The following is a 21,313-nucleotide window of genomic DNA, read 5'->3' as shown; positions in this document are numbered from 1 at the left end:
ATAAAAATTTGTTTGCCCATGATCATATGAGAACTCTGAGCACCAGGAGAAGCACAAAGTCTGTCATAATTATTTCTAAGCCAGTGCTTAACCTGTAGGCCACTTCTGCCTCTTTCCTGGTGCTTTGAGCATGAGCTTTGGGAAATGTTTTTGAGCATGCTTTTTGGCAGCCTATATTACTGTCTGTAATGCCTACTGCTGATTAGCCAGGCTGGAGTTTCCTGTGTAAATAAAAATTGTCCTTGGAAGGGTTGGTCCAAAACAATGATAAAAATGGCATGGATTCACTTAAATGCTAAGAGAATTTAAATGTTATTGAACTTAAAAGAGCAAATATTGAAAATATTGAAAGCCCAAAGTCATTGTAATCTTTATAGTGAGTATTCCTGGTGCCAGAATGAAAATGAACATATCTAACATGTGTACACTGTCCCCTTTCAGCCATCTTCCAGGGCGGAGGAGCAGTTTCTTCTAAATCAGTCTTTCCATCGGCGGTGGCTGCACCATGTTCCACATCTCTACCCGGGATCCCTCCTTCTCCTGCCGGCTGGGGCTATAGGTCCCTTGAGTCGCCCGTTTATTGGCAGCGATGACTGAAACCACAACTGCCAAGAAGAGGATCAATAACAAGGCCAGCATTACTGAGCCAATGGAGGCGAATATGTTCGAGATCAAGTCAGTTGTCAACTGGAAGGATTGAAATAATTGCAATATGATTTAGGTCAAGAGAATACTGAGACACACTTGAGGAAGGAAAACAAAAATCATTCTATGGATAGGGCTTTGCATAGATGAGCTACTGCTGAAGCACCGTTTATTGGTATATAAGTACATTAGCCTCTCCAGATTTTGTTTTTTCAGCTCTTCAGAAAATTACGCACAGGATGCTGGCTATTTAATATACAAGGCAGAGCTGGATGAGTTTCATATAATGACCCATTTCATCTGAAAACGTCATTTCTGCTGGAAAATAACCCATGAGTTAATATGCCTGTGAACTGTACTACTAATTCAGCAATTATTTTCCTAATCACTTTATAGATAATATATAATATATAATATATATTTTTTTAATATAGGTATATATATAAAATATATATCACACTTAATAATAATTCATTATCTGTAGTTTGATTGTGAATACATTATTGCTAGTCTTTGCTACTGCAAGTGAAACATCGAGCTATTTTGTCTGGATATCTACTCAGTCACATTTTTGTTTCTTTTGCTGGAGGAGTCAAGTTTATGTGAATACTTGTTCTTACATACAGAAAATTTGTTGACTGTAAATGTTTTTGTAAAACGTACTATTTCTACAGACATTCCTTACAGTAAACTTTTTTACCAGCATGTTTGCATGAAATAAGTGTATAGAGGCTGCCCGTGAGTGCAACTGTAATCTATTCAGTGAGAAATTAAGCAGTGTATTTTCACAAATATGTTTGAAAATATTCATCCAGCTCTTCTTCTGTATGTAGACTTTATAGCTTCATCTACAGAAACACAAGCAGTGCAGTAGAGGATGAATGTAAGTATGCTCTGTTTTCATGTGGCAGTGGGAAATGTGATAATGTCAGAAGGCACAGTGCGCATAAACAAATCTGCCAGTTGAAAGGCTTTACACTAAAGAAATTTTACAGTTGGTAGATTAACATTTTATATGCATCTACATATGTGCTTTTATAAAAAAAAGTTTTAAAAAATTTAGATTTTTTTTTTTAAATGCTTATGCTGAGGTAAGCCACTGAAGTGATGTGGTTAGTATGGAAAGTGGTCACCATGGACAGAATGACCCTAGCAGGAACTGAACTTCTGGGCAGATTCTGCCATCCATCATCTTTTCATTTGTATTACAAGTGACAGCTGAACCGCCATAGACAAATGTGTGCTTGAGGCTGAACTTTCAAATCCCAAAATATTTAGAAATGGAAAACAGCAGGTCAAAGCCCGTTTCCCAGTTAGATACTACATGTTAGAGGATATTTTAGTCACCTGCTTACTCGTCATTTCTAAGGAAGCGCAATTACGGTCCTGAGAATGACGACGATGTTGCATTCAGCAATGGACGTGCCGCACGTGGCTGCTATTGCTGTGGCAGTGCCCTGTGTATGTTGCTTGGACTCGGGCTGCTCAGATGCCTTTGCAGAAGAACGACAATGCCACAGGAAAAATGTTAAAACAAGCCTTCCTCTCTTTTTCTGTCTACTTCCACCCTGATGTAAAAGGTCCTACTATAACAATAAAAGGAAGTTTTGCTCAGGGAGTCTCTCTAGGGGATGAATGACCAGCTAGGATGTCATTTTCCTCTGTCCTTGATGGCTAAATATATGATTCCTATGATTTTTAAAACATTTTTTCAATAGAAATAATCTAGTGGAGGTGACAGACCATGTGACTCCAACCCTAAAACAAGGTGGCATGAAACATGTTAGTCTATTAAATTGTATTGGATTGGGAAGGTCATTTCATCTTGAGATGGTGTTACAGATGTATTTGAGATCGTAGTTTTTCTCTGTACTCAGACTATATGAGCATCATTACTCTTGTTTCAGAGAGACCAAAAGTTCTTAATGGAATTTTTATTCTCATGAGCTGTCTTTTATGTCATTGTCCGTGCTGGGAAACTGAGGACCAAGATAGTCTGAGTTAACTCTGATCCTTGAGTTGAATAGGATGTTTGTGAAAGCAATTTACTACCATAGGCAAATGGATGGTATTGACTGGTCTCCGATATGTGAAATTTCTGAACTTATTCTTCTATTTTTCCAGTCCATATTCTTTCAGTTCCTGTTGTGTGTCTATATCTATGGAGACTTTTTCATTTATGAGATCCTTCAAATTAGTTTTATTTCTTAAAGAAAAGCATTATGCAAAGTAGCTGGGGAGAAGAAAAGAGTAACTTGTTAAAATGCAGTCACGAGTCTAAACCTTATTCTCAAGCTAAAACCAACATAACAGGACTATTATTTTCTGCAATAGCTACTTATTACAGAAACATTACCTATCATAGCAATCACTACATGATTTATTGCAATTCTCGTTTATGTTTCATAACTCTTATTCACTCATTGGATTTAGTTTGGTCGGCCAGTAACTTGAACTTGAAAAAACTACTGAAAATTGCCCAAATTGCCTGTATGTGTTGGACAACATACTTCCTCGTGAGCCAATATGTAAAAAGAGTTACCCCACTGATTAAAATCTGGAGAGACGAGTTTATTACCATCATCAGATACACAAGCTAATTTTATTTCTGTGTTTAAGTTGCTTCTGATTTCTAAATATGAAAAAACTGTCTTTTATGCCATCTTTTTGGGTGAGTTCTATTGATCAAAAAAACCTACCATTCAAGTGCTGTCCCCAGGTTTATCAGCCCACAGATCCCTGCCCAAGTTTACAATATAGGTAGCCCCCTTAGCAAGAGCACTGAACTGATAACAAGAGTTGCCAGAAGGCTCTGCAGTCTGGTCCCGTCAAAATCAACTGCTTCTTTAGTAATTAATGGCTGAACAGTTAAATTAATTTGTAAAATCAACTGGCTGATTAGGAAAAAAAGATCTGAAAAGTTCGCCCCCTCCCCCGTCATCTCGGAGTCTGTTCATCACAGTATTCAGTGATGACGATAGACTGAAATAATTGTAACTGGTGATCCTGAGGAAAGAAAAGAAAGACTGAGCAGCATTTTTAGAAACAAGGTGTTGCTGAGACAGCAGAAAGAGAGGTTTTCTGTTACTGACCCTACTGTGTATTTTGCATAACGGTGTGGACTGGACTTTAAAAAAGCAGTTCGAACGTAAAGGTCCCACATGACTGCTTCAGGCTCTTCTGGTAAGTCCTTGCCTGTTGCTTCCACCATAGATCTAGGCTATGAACCTCTCTGGTGTTTCGAGGAGCAGAGCCCCTCTGACCACCATGGGACTACTCAGGCCAGATGCTGCTTGTCGGGGTGTTCACAGCTGCGTAGCGGATCACCCGTGGCTGCGGGCGTCCTAGGGCGCTGGGTAGTGAGCAATGCAGAGCTGACGTCTCCTTGGTGAGACCACCGCACCACCACCTCACTTTCAGCTTCATATCACGCCGGCTGCTATTTGCTTCCCCAAGCATGCTTGTTAAGATCTGGTTAGTGAATTGACCGCTTGGGAGATGGCTGCTTGCTGTGAATATACAAATTTTTGATGTGTATATCAGAAAGCCATGGCAGTGTCCTACACAAGACGTGTTCTGTGGCCTAGAGCTTCGAAAGCAGAATGTGAAAGCTCAGGAAAGAAAAAGAAAAAGCAAGGCAAACTTCAGTTTGACTCAGCACAAACAAAAAAAGCCACAGGAGAACTGGAAATTTGTGAAGAGAAACAAGTTACTGCATTTTTTTGCTAAAGACCTTTGTTGTTGAGGAAGCCTATGAGACACCCTCCTCCCCGCCCCATACACTGAAGGATGTTTAATTTTCTGACGGGGCAATACCTTTATGATTCTCATTACACTTTAAGCAGGAGGTTGGACTGGGAGACCTCCTGAGGGCTCTTCCAACCCAAATTATCTTATGAGCCTGTTTAATAAGTACTCAGTGACAGAACAGTTGTGAGAGCTCCCCTACCCCTAATATACAGTAGCTGCCAGTAAATGCTGTAACCATAATGGTAATGGATGCTGATGGCAAGACGATGTCATGTGCCGTGGTGATACCAACAAAATGAAGTTTGCTAACGTCAGAAGGCCAATCTGCTTCTCACGAAGATATTTTATGTAGCGTGTTCTTTGTATTTGTCTTTGGATGTCAGGTGGAGCAACATGGATTTATTTGGGCAAAATTGAAAGAAATTCTTGAATTTAGTTTTCATGTGGTGAATAGCTTCATCTGCAAAGAGGAGGAAATGCAGGAAAAATTTTTTTTTTGGTCTTTTTTTAAAAAGCCAAATGATTTTGGCTTTTCACTGGTTGTTTCATTTCAAAGCTGACTGTTTGGTTGTTTTTTTTTTTTTTAATTTAAAAATTATTAAATAAAAAATATTTAAAACGTTTAGATGAAATGAATCATTGGATAGAGTGAAAATTCATTTTAGGGCTGGGTTTTGCTTTTCCTTTGTTTATTGAAATAGATTGGTTGCTCAGTCTTGGTTCTTTGATTTGCCTTGTAGGTGAACAGTTTGGATTAGGAGGGCCCAGTTCACAAGGCAAAGCTCAGTAGCATTTGTCAATCCAGAATATGTATGCTTACCTTTAAACAAGCTGCCTTCCAAACAGTTATTTTATAAGAGGGAGACATTAGGGACTTGCTATATATTAATGTTTCCATGTGTGCCAAATGTCAAAGGCAGGTGGAATAGCACAAGGGAGCCAGCGAAATACACAGGGCCTCTTCCTCCTGTGTGTTTTACATCAGCACGATTTAGCTGATCTAATCCTGTTTTATGTCAATGTGGGGGCTGAGAATTATGGCCACAGACACCAAGGGCTGAGCCAGATCAGGGAGAGAGAAGAGGGAGCTGCGGTGCCAGCGGAGCAGTCGCTGTGGGTTTGAGAGAAGCGGCATGAGTTTGCTTGGGATGCTGCTACCCTGGCACAAGCTTTGCTTGGGAAAGCGTGGCTTGGAGAGAGCATGTGTGTCTTCGGGATGTGAAAGGAATAATGCGCTCTGAAAGCAGAGGCATGCCTCTTGTTGCTGGGCATTAAGAACTAGCCTTCATTTCAGCACTCGCATAGAAATGTTCCTGATTCTGGATGGTTTGCACGACAGAGACATCAGCTCAAGCTTTAAAACACAGGGACTGCCAAGCCCCAGAGAATTCCCTGCTCTGCCACATGCGGGGCTTTCTGGGAATTCTGCAGCTGGAGCTTTTGCCAGCAAAGTCTCCAGATCCCAAGTCCTGACACCACTCACGAGGTTATCACTTCATTCACAGTAAGAACATCTGATCCACGCCATCCAGATTTACTGCCCCCAAATCAAAACCATTTGCTACAGTAATGAGGGACGATTGGCTCGAGTGGTCCTAATCCATGTCAGAATTACTTTGAAAGGTTTGGGGGCATGTAGGGATAATACTGAGCAGCCAACGAAAAGCCATTAACTTGATTAAAAAGCCCATAGATACAATGAGTTGATTTCATTGAGGATTTACAACCATCTTATCGGAATTTTTTTCTGTTAAATGCTGAATTCAAATAAGAATCCCAGTAGTTCTAGAAGAAATCCAGTCAGTCATACACAAATCTATTACAATGATTTGCATTGATAACCCCAGATTGTGGGACTAGTTTGTTTTCAACAGCAGTAAAGTGGCCATAAATCTATAGATTGAATTTGTTCTGATATAAATACCCTAAATGAGTGGCACATGAAGTCCCTTTTCCATGATTTTTTTTTCACCTTCACAAGCAAATACCTATTGCTCTCCCTCGCATTATCTGTAAAAAGCAGCTGCTCTGCTGGAGCTGAACACCAGCCAGTGGGTCTCAAGAGCCACGTTGACCCAGTTTTTGGGCTGCTGAGCTGAACCAATAATCCATTTTGGACTCATTAAACAGAGCAGATTCCTGTCCAGCTGAGCCGAACCCTGCATAGGCTACTGGAAATGGCAAACTATTTTGAAATTCCATACGCATCATCTATTTCCTTTAACTGCTTTATCCTCTTAATGTTTTATCCTAGTTTCCTTCTTCATGCTGTTGCCCACGTGGTCACTTATCTCTGTTGAGTCTGCCTATACACAGTCATTATTCAGGTACTTGAATAATTAATCCTTTCTACTTTGGTACCTGTGGCAACAAAGAAAGCAACATTCTATGTCTGTGGTGCATCTTAGGTGATTTTCCACTGTTTATCACTAGCGAGGCCACCAACACCTTTTCCTTCTGCACATCTTACAAGCCTTCAGTTTATCTTGTGGGCTTCAAAAGAGTCTTTTCTGTGGCAGCGACAATGAACAGCCCTTTTTCTTCCCTCTGTGTGTTAAGGAAGTTCTTCCTGAATGGTGTGATATTTGCTGTACTTTAAACCTGGTGTCTAACAAGCTTCAGGAATATCTGGTACGAAAACTATTTGAATTCTCTGAAACTCGGAAGCAGAAAGCAAGAGAAAAAATGGACCTGGACAGACCGCTGCAGGGTTTCTCTCTAGTTTTCCTTCCTTAATGAATAAGAACAGGGCTGATTTGTAGAAGAACCTGATTCAGACCTGGAGCCTTGAATACCTGATCTCTGCGACCTAAGGATGCAACTGCTTTCCTTGCAACCAGCCAGCCTGTTGCTGCAGTTCAGGCTGGCCTGCGGTTGCTACGTGTTGGCTGTGGTGCTGGTCACAGGTAGCTTTGCCTTCTGCATGCCAGGTAACACCCCAAGGTAAGCATGACTGCTTTTCTCTCCACATCTTGGGAACTTCTCCCTTTGACACCATGTCCCCTGGGAGGAGGCTATTCTGTCATCCCTCATCTATCTCTGTAGTCTTCTGAAAAATCTATCTATAGTACATACACACAGTCTTGAATTTTCATCATTGCCATTGCTGTTTCTGCCATCAGCCTCTGAGTTGTTTTCCTGATATCTGCAGGAAAAGACTTCTGATGTGTGCAGAAGATCCACAGTACAATATATATATAGGCAGCTCACCTTGAAGAATAATGTTCGTAAGTATTTTTTATTATTATTTCTCTATTTTCTGGTGAGTATTATTGTCTAAATATTTTCTTAAAATTCCTCTGAAGATATTACATTCACTACCACCTCTATCTAGTATATATTTGTGTATGAAATAGAGTTTGAATAATTCGTGTCAGTTGAAATGTGACAGCTCGAGTTAATTCCTTCCTGGAAAATGTAAACTATTGCTAGTCTGAAAATTCTTCTTGAAAAGTGCAAATGTAGACACAATTAGTGTCAGCAGCTATAATGAGAAACTGATCACTGGATTGACCAGTTATAGATCAGAAAAATGCAATCTTTTTTATTAGGGAAGAATTACATCTCTGGTGTCCTGTGAGAAAATGAAGAAGTCGGCGATGATTGAATCTAGGATTTAGCTGGGCTTGCAAGGGAAGTGCCTCATGAAGAAATGCTGACAGCCTCCCTCCTGACACTTGAAGTCACACTGTTGTGACTCTACAGAAGTTAACAAGGAATTTTGTTCTAATTATAGTTGAGCAAGAAATTAGAGGTGGAGCTCTCTGAAGTGTTGCGACTGAATTGCAAACCAGATTTCACTTAAGCGAGGGTGTTATTCACATTAGTCTCGATACTCCAGTCAGATCAGCATAGACAGACATCCTCCTCCTCCCCACACCAGCCTGCAGGACTGTTCCTGGACCACTTGGAAACTGTGCTGTGTTTAAATGAAAATAATTTACCCCTTCCTCAATGCTAGCACTTGCAGGAATGTTTGCCTCAGGTAGCCATCTGTTTACAAAGTGAGCCTTTTGGATGTAGCTTTTCAGGCTCCGAAGCTCACTTTTAGGAATTCATCTCTAAAGAACAGGCTACGTACAGTAATTATTTATTTAACTACTTGTAATATTGATGTCTGACACATTCACTGTTTAATGGAAGAGGCCCAGCCATGAAAATAGTGGTGTTTAGTAAGTCTGGGATGGTCTGTCTTAGGCAGAAGAAATACTGTTTCTGGTTTTGGCCACAGTACTTTACGTGAGCTCAGCCAGGGACCCACCAAAGCCAGAAGTACGTAAGTAGACCCTTAGAGTCTCCATCAGATATTTTGCTGGATGAGTGTCTCACAGGACAGAGTATTAAACGCCTTTTCATTCGGCAGCGTTGGTTATACATAGAGAAGTGATTTGGCTGGCAGTTTGGAGGGAAGCTCTCATTAAGCTGTGGGCTCTGAGAAGACTCCTTGATAGTGTTTCTGCAGTAACTGCCAGTGCTAATTTTGTAAGAGTGCTCTAGCTCTTTTTAAGATCATCTTGGTGATGCTGCACAGATTAAATGTGCAGCTCCAATGTGCTATTATGAGATTCCTTTTAAAATTCTATCAACAGCCTCTGGTGTAGGAACTTAACCATCTGCTGCAATCTGAAAGCATAAGAGGGAAAATCTATAGCTGGTGCAAATCCAGCCAAATCATGTTGAGGAGGAGTTTGTCCCATAGCTGCTACATTGCAGACTAGACAAATGTTTTAGTAAAGGTGTCTGTCTCTGGGGTGTAACATCCCTTTCCAGTTCAGGAAATGCTTTGTGGTATCATATAGAATTGGTTTTGTACATAGATAACAGCGTGATGTTTCAGGTGGTGTTTCTCCATAGGGTATAACTGCATTGCAGCCTCAAGACGGCAGACTTTATACAAATAAATCTTCGTGGTGGATAAAAGCCTTATCAGGCAAGCATCTTGCAGGAAGGAATGGATGATATTAAAAATCAAGAGACTATCACTGAAAACAATAACTTTCTGTCATTGCCCCACATTTAGCTTTGTTGAGTTTATTGCATCCCTATAGTCACCACAGTAGAAATGACTCCTGAAGAGGGATTTTGAAGAACACACAGTAGTGTACTTTTGAGGAACTCTGCTCCTGTCGCCATGGGAGAGTAAAGTGGGTGGGAGGGTGTCGGTAGGTTAAACCCAAAAGCAGAAGAAGAATAGGAAATACGCTACAGCGCTGATGATGAGGGCAGGACAGTTAGTTCCTGAGGAAAAGAGGCAAAGAGAGAGTCACTAGGCAGAGTGAAATAGTTAAAATGATGAGAAGGAAGAATGCATGTCAAAACATGAAGGATGAGGTTATAACATTCAAGATGGGGCTGATGGGAATGACAGTGTTTGGGTAAGAGAATAGGGCAGGAGACAATAACATAGGCTATCAACAGCTATGACAAGGATGAAACTAACCCATTTTTAATGCAAACTTCTGATTTTTTGACTTTTGCACATATTCCTTCTCCGAATTTAGATTCCAATCTTTTCTGTAGTAGGGAAAATATGAGGAATTTTGCTGAGGTATTCAAAATCTGGAAGAACAAAGCCCTTTTGTATTTTGTTTCTCCTCACTAATTTGTTTCCACGTGCTTTGTTTTCACCAGGCATGATTTGCGTGTGCATTATCAATTTCAGTTTACTTCAATAGAGCTGTGCAATCTGAATGGTGTGCATAGAACTGGTTGCTCAAAACTCCACTTTTTAGCACACAACAGTTGAGGTTAGAAATCTCTTGTTTAATTAGTGATGCTAGTGGTAGATGTTCTTTTATTTCTGTAACCGGACCTTTGAGAACAGCACTAAGTACCCATCCAAGACTCACATCACAGACAGACGCCCTCTGTGGGCTCTAGTCCCTGACTGTGATGATGTGAAGCAGGGTCATCTGTCTCCCCCAGACCTTGCTTCTCTGTAAGAATTAGTGCAACCTGGGCTGAGGCTGTCCGTCTTGCCTCTTCCCACTTCCTGAGGGCATAAGAAACTGCTCTGTCCAATGGTGCATAATAGGTGGGTCAGTGGTGTATGGTACAGCAGAGACAGAGTTATGATTCCTGCTTTATTTCCTAATTGCCAGATATTGTCCATTCCCGCTTCTCTGCTAATAAGCTAAGCCTACGGTATCAAAACTGTTCCATGAAATTCTTCTCCCTGTTTGGTGCTGAGCTCCTGCAAAACAGGCATGTGTTGCTACCTAGCATTAATATTATGCTGTCAAGTAGTGATGAAGTAAGTAGCTATTTGACTGTTTCACACTGTCAGCCAACAAGGTATCGAGTCAACAGCTAGCCTTTGTTGGGTGCAGCACTTCGATTGCAGCCATCTCGTGCTTCCAACTGTAAATATTAATGGTATAAGATAGATCTTTATTGGCTACATAATACTTGCCTTAGCACGCTACATAACACTGTCGCGTTGCTTAGCTAATTATATTCCTTGATAAAAATTTTGAGTATGTTCTTATCCTACTGGCTCTTTTTCTGGTAGAAAGTTGGTTAGAGACATCATTACATTTTAGCTTCAGGAAAGACTTTGGAAGAGGTGCATACGTGAAAAGTGTAAATGAAAAAATATAAACATTTATGTCAATAACTACTCCTCAAAACCATTTTAAACTTGATTCAGATGTTTGATTTTGTCAGTGAGTGTATTGTTTCTTGTAGCTTTTTTCTTTTTAGTGTGCTTGTTGATAGGAACATATGAATCTGTCTCTAACTGTGACGCTTACCTCTGTCCTCAGGAATTCTTGGATCAAGTACTGCATACCTCATATAATATACAGTAATTTTATTAATATCGCTGGCATTCAACAGGTTTGCATCTGATTGTGATCTGGATGAAGCCAACTCTAATAATTGCTTTTTGGGTATCTACCGAAGATGCAAGTGGTTTATGTAGTACCTTTCTGTTTTATAGCCAGCACAATACTTGAGAAAAAGGTCTCTAAAAATGCATCAGAGATTTCTCTTAACTTTCTACTCCATGCTTTTACCTTACTGCCACCTAAAGATAACTAACAGAAAATACATTGTACATCAGGATAGAGACGTTAGGAAGATGTTAGGAAGTAATGGCAGCCTTGTCCATGTCTTTCTTTTAAGAAGATTTCCTACGCTTTCAGAAGATTTTCTTGAAGACCATATGTCTTATAGGAAAATAACCTGCTGGCTGAGCTCACTGAATTTATCTCTGGTGCTCCAAGGCAAGGCACACTGACCATGAGTGCAACTCAACGCTGTTTCTAGCCAGGTGAGTAATTTAGATCTGGAGGCTCCTCAGTACAGGCTGAAAGTAGCATTTTCTACAGTATGTGGAGTGAGGTTAAAATCCACCTTTATCTGCAGGTGTAAGCTATTTCTGACAGAAGCCCCCTTTTGATTCCAGCTTTCTCAGATCCCAGAGCTGTCCTCTGACAGGCAGCCTAAGTGGTTCTTCCTTCTCAGATCCATCCTTGATGCCTTATTTCTTAAACAGTAGCTTTCAGTTTGGAGATCCCCTTTAAAACAGGCCAATACCCTTTTGTCAGAGAGGGAAACGGAAGCATCAAACAGGGCCCTGATTAGCTTATGATCAGTTAGGCACCCTAAGGTGAAAATGGTAATCAAATTTAATCTCTTTGTACTGCCTAAACACGGCCTGCACAAATGCCTGCAGTCAGTCCCAGTACTAAGTCACACCAGGGCAGCCCTGTCCAGGCTCTAACGCTTCCATCGAGACTGAGAACTGGCCAGGTCTGCGAGATAGTTCAGCCCCTGCCATAATCCCACTCTGAAGTCCCACGGACCTGAAGCTTTGCTTATTCGCTGTCTTTACTTTTCATACCACAAATAAGCTATTGAATTCAATTAATAACTTAATCGGTGATTTCCAAGATGCTTCTTTATGGCTCTGAGAAACTCTTCTGACTGATACTTGCATGTTTCCCTAAAATATTCCCAGTTTCATATTTACTTAAAGATCGGTAAGGTAACCAGAAAATCAGGTGAGTTATATATGATTTTGACAGAAGTGTCGTACATTAGCATTTCCTTCTGGGAAAATATTTGGCTTCTTTCATCAGTGTTCTTGGGAAAGGATGAAAAAAGCATTCACAAGCCAGGAATTCACCTCAAGAAAGTTTTGAGCGGAGAAAGATGTTGTTTCGGGGCTCTGGGTCCAGGCCAGTTACCCTCCCACCAGCCTGTGCATCAGACCTGAGTGTTCTCCAGGGGAGGGGGCAGCTGAGTACTGAAGGGAAATATTACTTTCATGTGAACTCCATCTAGAGAACTTCACTGTTTCAAAGACAGCAGCAGGTTTATTTATGCTTTATAGATTTATATAATGTTTTATTTATTTTTTGAAGTGTCATGGTTAAAATATCCTGGGGTAGATTTTTGGTCTCTAGTCTCTCTGTTCAGTTCCCAGTAAAGGACAAGATAAAACCACTTTTGTACCTTACAGATGTGCCCCAAGCATTCGCTTAAAATAATCAAGTCATTCTTAACTAAGATAGAGTCTATCGTTCAGTACTGTCTCCATCTGTATGATTTTTACAAATCCGCTTTGCTTACAATTTTCCTATTTGTGTAGTAATTTCATTTTCCTCAGCATCACTTTGTGCCTCCAGGGTCTCCTCCAAAACCACCTTTTTTGGTGGCTTCAAGAATGTTGGGCAATATTGACAGCACTGAGGTTTTCTTTGGGATTCGTCTCTGTACTGGCTTCTCCAGAGAGATCCTCAGCAACCTCCAAGGTTCCCAGACAATATCACAGACTGAAAAGATGCAGAAAGTGGCAGAAGATATCAGTTTTTACTAGTGGGTTTACAGCTACCGTAAAGGACATGTTACACTTTCATACGTATAGAAACCAAGTGTTTTCTTTTGGCCTGAATGAGTTTTGTGTTTGATTAAAGTAAACAATGAAATAAGAAAGGACCAAAAAAGTTTTCCATGAGACACAGCACAGTGTCTCATGTGACCCTCATGTGCAATATGCTGCATCAGTTCACAAAACGGTAGACTTTGGGATAAAAAAAAATAACGGTTGCACCACTATATAAATTTTGTGGGGGAGATGTTATACCTACGCTGCCATTTCACTGAGGGATTTGAATCAGCCCCAATAAGAGAACCAAACAATTTCCTGGGCAAGAGGGGGAAGAGTGTTTTCCCTTGGGGGATACGAAGAGCGCAGCCGGAGCATCATCCGTGCTGCACCAGACAGCACCATCTGCTCCCAGGCTCCGACCTGGCTTCTGTGAGCTACGCTCTGAAGAGCTGCTGGCTTAGCAAGGTTAATTCCAGTAGCCAAGATCCCAATCCGCTACCCACTGGCATAAAAAGAAATATTTATTTTTATTTCAGTAATGCATAAATTACACCCCCAACTATTTATGTGCTTGAGAATCTCCAAAATCCCTACCCTAGCATTTCACAGGGTCCAACAACAACCAAAGTTGTCTGCGATAGTGCAAAATCTGCTCCTATTAAATAATTACAAAGGTTTGTAAAGCTGCTGGTTCTCCTGTACTTCCCACTGAATTACAGCAGTATAACTTTTCTTTTTTTTTTTTTTTTATTTCACTGCTCTTTTTCTTCTTGAAAAGTGAATAATCTTTTCTTCCAAATATCGTTTGAATAAACTTGAGGACTGTCGTATTTGCTGCACAGTTATTTTGGTACAAAGCTCAGATATTTGTGTAACAAGCTCTGCCTCTCATTTAAGTGGCTCTGTGTATCAAAACAGATAACTGTTCCTGATCATTTGGAAATATTTTTTATATCCTCAAGAACAGGAATTCTTTTTATTGCTTTTTAGTGGAAAAATATTCTGTAGACCTAGCAAAGTGCGCAAAAAATTTCAGATGTTATTAGGAATGGAACTTTGTAACAAGAACTGAAAAATACTCTGCGCAAGAATGTACTCTATAGGTGGAGTTCATAAAGAGATATGAAGGCAGCCTTGTTTTATCTGGAAACAACATGATTTCATGGACCTTTGATAGTAATCTTAAGCATATGATTAGTTTCTGAGACATTAACGCTAGCCTACAAGATGCATTTGTTATGCTAAGCTAATATGTCCATAACATTCAGGAATTACAGCACTATCACTATCTAAATAAGGTGGTGGTTGAAATCGAGGGCCATGGTTCCCATTCAGGCACCTGAATAAATGTGGGTAATTTGCTAAAGTGCTTAATTGGTAGCACCTGGGAAATGTCCATATTTACCTTTTATCTGGCATCCTTTATACATATAAACATATCTAAGGTGCAGGTAACTCTTGATCTTTCCAATTGTAATGGTGGTGAATGAGTTTCCCGTGAAGCCATGTTGGTCCTGGTCTGTCAATAAATTCCATTTAAAGCCTCATACTCACATTTCAGTTCTCGTAATTTTAGTGAAGAGAACAAACACTGAATCCCAAGAGACTGCTGGCGCTACGCACTCAGTATGTTACCTTTTCCACGATAAACTCCCTAACTTCTGTCCAGTTTCTTTTTCTTTTCATAAGCACTCAAGTGGAAGCCCAAATTATATTTTTCATCTTGAATGTGAGGCTGGAGATTTCTTTTGTTTAGGAACTTTTGATCAATTAATTTATTTGAAATTTATGGATTTAAAACAGATTTATGGTCTAGTTTCAGGCAGTATCCGGTCAAGTTGCCCAGCAAATAAAAAGCATCTTACTATGCAAAACTGGAAGCCCATAGGTAACTAATGCCTGCTGTTGGGGTATCACTGCAGTTTTGTTGTTCTCTAGATAAATATCCATGCTTTTTGTTAGAAACAAAGTTTAAAAAATTTACCACTGAACACCGCTTCATTTCTGTTTTCAGTGGAAAACAGTCAACTAAGTACAAACAAAAACTTTTCAATACTTGCAGCAAAATTATTTTCTCATCAATTGTATTTTAAAAAGCAAAGTAAATGGAAACATGCAGAGTTTTGGTATTAGATCATAGCAATGGCTAGAAATACCAGAATTACTGGAATGGTCATTTGTGTTTGGATAGTCCTTAGCATGAGGTCAGAATTATGCTTTTTGTATCTACAGAGATAACTGGAAGACAGAAGTATTCATTCCTGCCCTTACTAAAAAAAAAAAAAAAAAGGGAGAGTATTATTTTTAAATTTATGAGTTAATTGTTCTAAGGCAATGTTCAGAATACCTTCCCTTAGTACTAATCTTGCTACATTATTGAAAGATAGAAAAAACAGATAAAAGAGAAAAGAACATTAAGTCTCATGAACCATATGAGAGAAAAGATGTAAAATTTAGTATCTGAACAATGCAGGCATGGAGTGGATGAACGTGTTATAAAGTGAGCAATGACTGAAGTAAATGCCCATGTGATATGAAGGTGAGTCTACAGGGAAAACATCAGAAGGTGAGAAAAAGGAAAACAATGCCATTGCTACATAAAGGATGGTATACAGACAAAACGTGTTAGTCTGAATACCAAATGTGTTATGTGAATACCGTACTTGAGCCGATTCCTGTATTGCAGGGTGTTATGCTGTCATGTGTCATCTGGGCTCCCTTTTCTGCTTATATTTACCACGTACATTAAATATGCAACTGCTTTTCAGTGATGCGTGCAGTAATGCTGGCCTTGTGAGGAGCTTTCTTGTCTTTCCCAGCTAAGACACATCAGATAACCTTATTGTCTTTGCATCCTAATGTTTTTGTACCTTATGTTATGACACATATTAAATGTGTTTCTTGCAATATCCTTTTAGAAGTATTAGTTAAATCATGTGTTTTGAGCACAAACTAATAGAAAATAGCAAAGGGTATTAAGGGACTGTTCTGCTCTGAAAAACAACTGTAAAAATGGCATTGTGACATTTCCAATGACTTCCAGAGCGGAGCTGCTCATTTTACAAATCTAAAGATGTTTCTTCTTACCCCGTGTTTGACCTGGCACAGGAATAAAGCAGGGCTCTCTCTGGCTCCTACCATCAATGGTAACAATTCTGCCATGATGGGTGATCTACAACCACGTGAATGACATGAAAACAAATAAATTCCAGCTTTTCCCCCGCTCAGTTACACTGACTCTGCTAGGCTAATAAAAATAGTAAAAACTTATTTCAGTCAATGAAATAATACTATTTCAATAACCTATCATCAGACTGTAATAAGTTTACCTGTGCTGTACAGTGCGTTTCTCCAAATAGTTGACATGATGAGGTTTTTCTCAGGGTGAGGTACTACAGAGAATAAATCAGAAGCACCAGGGAATAAATACCCTTTACGCTTACAGCAGCAGCCTTACAGAACAGGGGTTATACAGACTAGACTACTTTCCTTCCCACAGTCTGCTCCCTGTCTGGATCATAGGAGCATCACGAAAACGGACAGGTGAGAGTGGGTTGCTGCTCGTTGATAGTTCTCCCACCCCACAGCTTGCTTCTCACTTGAAAAGCAAGCCAGCAGGAATGTGTCATGGGTTGGCTAGATTGCCATGGTTGCTGGAGACTGAGGGCATTGGTTGTGAACTGAGGTTCAGCCCTATCATTTGGTCCTCAAGTATCACTGGCATCAGTATGACTTTAGAGCATATAAAGGAGTGGTTTTAAGCATCTCCGATTTCATGAGGTTATATTGCTGCAAGGCAAGGACCTCAAACACAGTGGAGTTAGCTACACAGGACAGGGAATTTCAGAAAAAAAAGGTTTAATTTTGAAGATATTTTACTGTACATATTAGTCTTCCTCAATAGGCTTCAAGAGCACTGGAGAAGTCAAAAGTCAGTAGATACAAATGCGCTCATTTACTAAGACATCATTCTGATGCTCCCCAATGGTTCGACCCCATCTTGCTGCCTGGAGTTACATGTCGTTCAGCCACACCAGACGAGGGGAAACTGGTACTGACCCCCACGTATGGTGAGACCCCCTGTTCAGTCCCCGCAGGTTATAGGTTATGACAGCTGGGACAAGCTTTTCGGTGACCTGGGGCACTCACAGCTCAGCAGGTGCTGTGGAGGGGCAGTAGGTGCGTAGCTTGTCTGAAAATCAGGATGGTAGTACTTCTCAGTTTCAGGTGACCTACTCAGCTTTACTTATTCATTTTACCACGCTCCTGAGGATGAATATTATTGTCTAGTTTCACAAATGAACAAACTCTGAAGTATGGAAATGTCCTAACCATCTGCAATAGGGTGTAAATTTAGGATGAGAACAAATCTGTACTGATCACAGAGCAAACAAAGTTCTTTCACCAAATACTTTCCCTAACAAGTGTGTAAATTTCTTCTTTGGGATTTGTTTGTTTGTTTGTTTGTTTGTTTTTGTTTGGTTTGGCTTTTTTGTGTTTGAAGAAGTAGAAGACTAACACTGCTCTTGCACTCAGTTTCCTAATATTGAGAATCTGTCTGCTGGAAAGAGAAGGTGAAATGTTGTTTGCTTCTTTCTTTTCAAATAATATCCTAAAATTATTCTAAATTGTTCGTAGCCTCAAGACATAAACTGGTGGGAATACTGGTTCGGAACTGATGCAACGTGAAAACTAACCTGTATGGCTGTATTTGCGATTATATTGCTCTACAGGTCTTAAAAATAAGTATTTTTTTATTTCTCTATATAATAGCAAGATAGAGATATACAAGAACAAAACAAACAGTTAAGGTCACAGTGAGACTGAGGGAAAATGGTGTAGTTATTACATTCCTGATGTCCACATCTTTTAGTCAAATGGTAATTATCCATTAATAGCCTCACAAGTATGAATATGTAAATAGCTACGGAATGTATTATTCATGAATCACCAGGCATTAATTATTGTAATTAAGTATCATTTGCTATGTTCACATTACTAACCCTTGCAGTTAATGAATACATTAGCTAATCACTGTAGAGCAGATTCAATCAAAATTCTGTGTGTCTGTGCTATGGAAGCCTGAGAGAGCTTTATTGAATTTATATTCAATATTGAACATATCTTACATGCTTATCTGCGTATTTTTAATGACACTAAATGTGAATTGTAACCTCCAGTGCATGACGCTTGTCCTTGCACCCAGGAGGATGGAACGGTACCAGCTGGAAGAGGACATGCAAGCAACGAAGGGGCATATCAGAGAGCACGGCAGTAGCTACCGTAAGTAGAACTTGAATTCTGGGACATGAAATCCACCACCGCTTTCCAGCTTCATGTATATTCACAGGTACAATAGGAGAGGGTATGCTTTGTGAGGAAGTGCTGTCCCAAAGGTGCAGCTGATGATAATATTCAAGAAACAATTTCGAAGTACAGACTGAGCTGTTCGCCCGACGACGTGTCTGCCTTTTACCAGCACAAGCAGAGCCCAGCACTAGCAGGATGTGGTCCTGAGCCTAATGGGGCCTCAGGGCACTCTTGAAACACAAAGTAAAATGAACAACCAAACTCTGCTGCTTTTTTTTTTTTTTCTCTTTTACACTCTCTGGAGATCTATTTCAGATAATAGCAATGTAAGTAACGCAGCAAGAAGACTTGCTGGAGGATTTTTGTGGCTTTTTTCTTTAGGCTATGGTTCTTAAGACCAGGGTTTGTGGTTCCTGAAGTAGAAATTTTGAAGAATTTTTCATTGCAAACAGAAGTTTTCTTATTTTTTGGGAGAATCACTAACTCAAGATATAAAATGTAAGGTCAAGTGCTAAAAGTTAATAGGTACAAGTAAAGTGTTGCCTTGGTTGAACTTTTGGGTGTCAGGCCAGAAAAAATATTTGCAATGAAAGAATGATGCCTGATTTCATCACTGCAAGTCTGAAGCAGCTTTTTTCCTATTTTTAGTTTCAGCAACATACTGTAGTCCCATACACTGAGTAAACTGAGTATTGGATCTAGTTTCCTAAAGAATAAATGTTCTGGGAGCAAAAGAATTCAAGTAAGCATACCAATCAAGGATGTTTTCCAATTCACAAACACATGGGCTCTTTGTAGACAAATTGTGACAGGATACTGCGAAGATACTGGCCGGAGGCCAAATTGTGCTAGAGAACCTGCAGAGGAGGGTCAGTCAGAGCCTGGATTTTAAGGGTCAGAAGTAGGAGTTATCGTCAATAAAGCAATTCTATAATTCCCTGTGTGTATTTCCCTGGTGAAGTACCTCTCTTGTGTTTGCCAAACACATTAAAGAAAACCCTTTCTTTCATCCTACAGCTGATACTCTTTGCTCTTCCTTCTAGTACCTCCATCACTGCTGTCTTTCCCTTCTTTTCACAAGACTTACTTCTTCCTCAAGCCCAAACTCTCATACTTCTCACTACCCATATTTCTGAATGACAGTCACTGGTGTCTGAAAAACAATTTGAATCTTAGTATCAAAATATAGGCAGATCCATTACAGATAATACCCGTATTCAATACCACAAGCAATGTCTCAAAAAATCATGACCTTGCTTGTTTGTTTTCTTTCATTTGCATGTCTGGTATCCCTCCTCTAACCCTGAGCACACTGAGATGCTATTTTTTTAAGCTCTTCTCAACACGCAAAATTGAATGATCCTTTTTAAAAATTTCTTTTGTTTGGCTGGTTTATAAATGAATACTGAGATTCTCACAAAAGCATGAACATGTCTGTGAGTTTGCGTTCTAAATAAAAAAACAAATATCAAAAGATTTGCAATAAAAATGCAACACTGGAGATGTATTAAGATCTTGCTGTTATATCTTAAACATCAATAATGGCCTTTTCAACCCCTCAAATTAAAAAAAACCTTAGCAATTGGATGGATTTACAAAAAAAAAAAAATCAGTGCTTAGTGTCATCATTCATCCAACTGTTTTTTCATGTTTGCTTATATAGCTGTTTTCTGTTAACTGTCCCACAACTGCATTTCTTTGGATAATATACATACACAAGAAAGTTATTTTAATTAATCTGTCATTTGTTTCTTTATTTTTTAACCTTTTAAACTAGACATATCAAGTCTGTTCTCCACGGGGTGTGTTGGAAGACCTGTGTGTGAGACAGGTCCAGCCTATGGGCTACGATAGCTCAATGGAAAGGGATGACCCATCAAAATGTTAACAGAGACCTTGTAACACTCAAGAGTTTTGTAAGTGTTGACAGTACGCAGGGAGGAACCAAGTAATAGGAGTCACTTCAAGCCATATGGATAAAATTCTTTTATCTCTGAATCGCTGGCCTGGGGGCTTGTTTAGCTGAGCTCTGTAAGGCACTAAGTGTTACCCAGGTGGTCACCCTTGGTGGGTAACACAGTATTTGCAGCTGAAGTGGTTTGGGCGGCTGAACCGCGTCACTGAGCAGCACCAGCCCTGCCCTGCACGGTCAGCACTGCTGGAGAAACCTTGGGAAGATGCAACCTCAGTGTTTGTGTGGTGTACCTGTAAAGTGCAAATGTTCAGAAAACATGGCACACTCAAAGCGAATGAACAGAGTCATTAGCAGAAAACAAGGGGCAGACATAAAGAGACAAAGGCAGAAGGTTTATTTTGTGTGTAAAGGTAGGAAAGTTATGTACAGGTGCATAATGGAGTGGAGAACACAGAAGTACAAAGAGGAAAGGAGCAGCATTTCTGAAATCGGGAGATGTTTCATGATGACAAGGCATTAGAGGAAGGAAAGAATTAAATTACAGTTGCGTACTCAGTGAAAGAAAGAGTGAACTGGTGCTGTGCTAATATATTCTAGGTCAGTAGCTTGCGTATTGCTGTAAATCCATGTAAACCCTGTATTATCATATGTCCACTCTTATATCAAGTTTCTAGTATTGGAGAGAAAGAGGTTTAGAATCTCCATACAGATACATTCTTTGTTTTTCATATTATGCATATAGCTGTAGTATGTCAGACATACTGCTATTACATGTATCGCTTTCTAGCTTTCTTCAACATTAATAACAGGATTATTTTTTTGCTTATTGTAGTATATCCTGTACTGTATATTACATA

The 21,313-nt window shown here is 39.7% G+C and overlaps 1 protein-coding gene across 1 annotated transcript in view; it reads right to left on the bottom strand.

Annotated features, from left to right (window-relative positions):
- Positions 1–471: 471 nt before the first annotated feature.
- The window catches only part of CRB1 (crumbs cell polarity complex component 1), a 105,494-nt gene continuing 84,652 nt past the window's right edge, over positions 472–21,313 (bottom strand). Inside the window, exon 12 of the mRNA XM_065656066.1 lies at positions 472–687. Within this exon, the coding sequence (XP_065512138.1) occupies positions 472–687 (216 nt within the window). The remainder of the gene's footprint in view (positions 688–21,313) is intronic.

The sequence above is a fragment of the Caloenas nicobarica genome, chromosome Z, assembly GCF_036013445.1.
Source record: "Caloenas nicobarica isolate bCalNic1 chromosome Z, bCalNic1.hap1, whole genome shotgun sequence".
Classification (NCBI taxonomy): Eukaryota; Metazoa; Chordata; class Aves; order Columbiformes; family Columbidae; genus Caloenas; species Caloenas nicobarica.
Note: the sequence above shows the minus strand (reverse complement) of the source record. Positions and strands in the feature narration are given on the sequence as shown.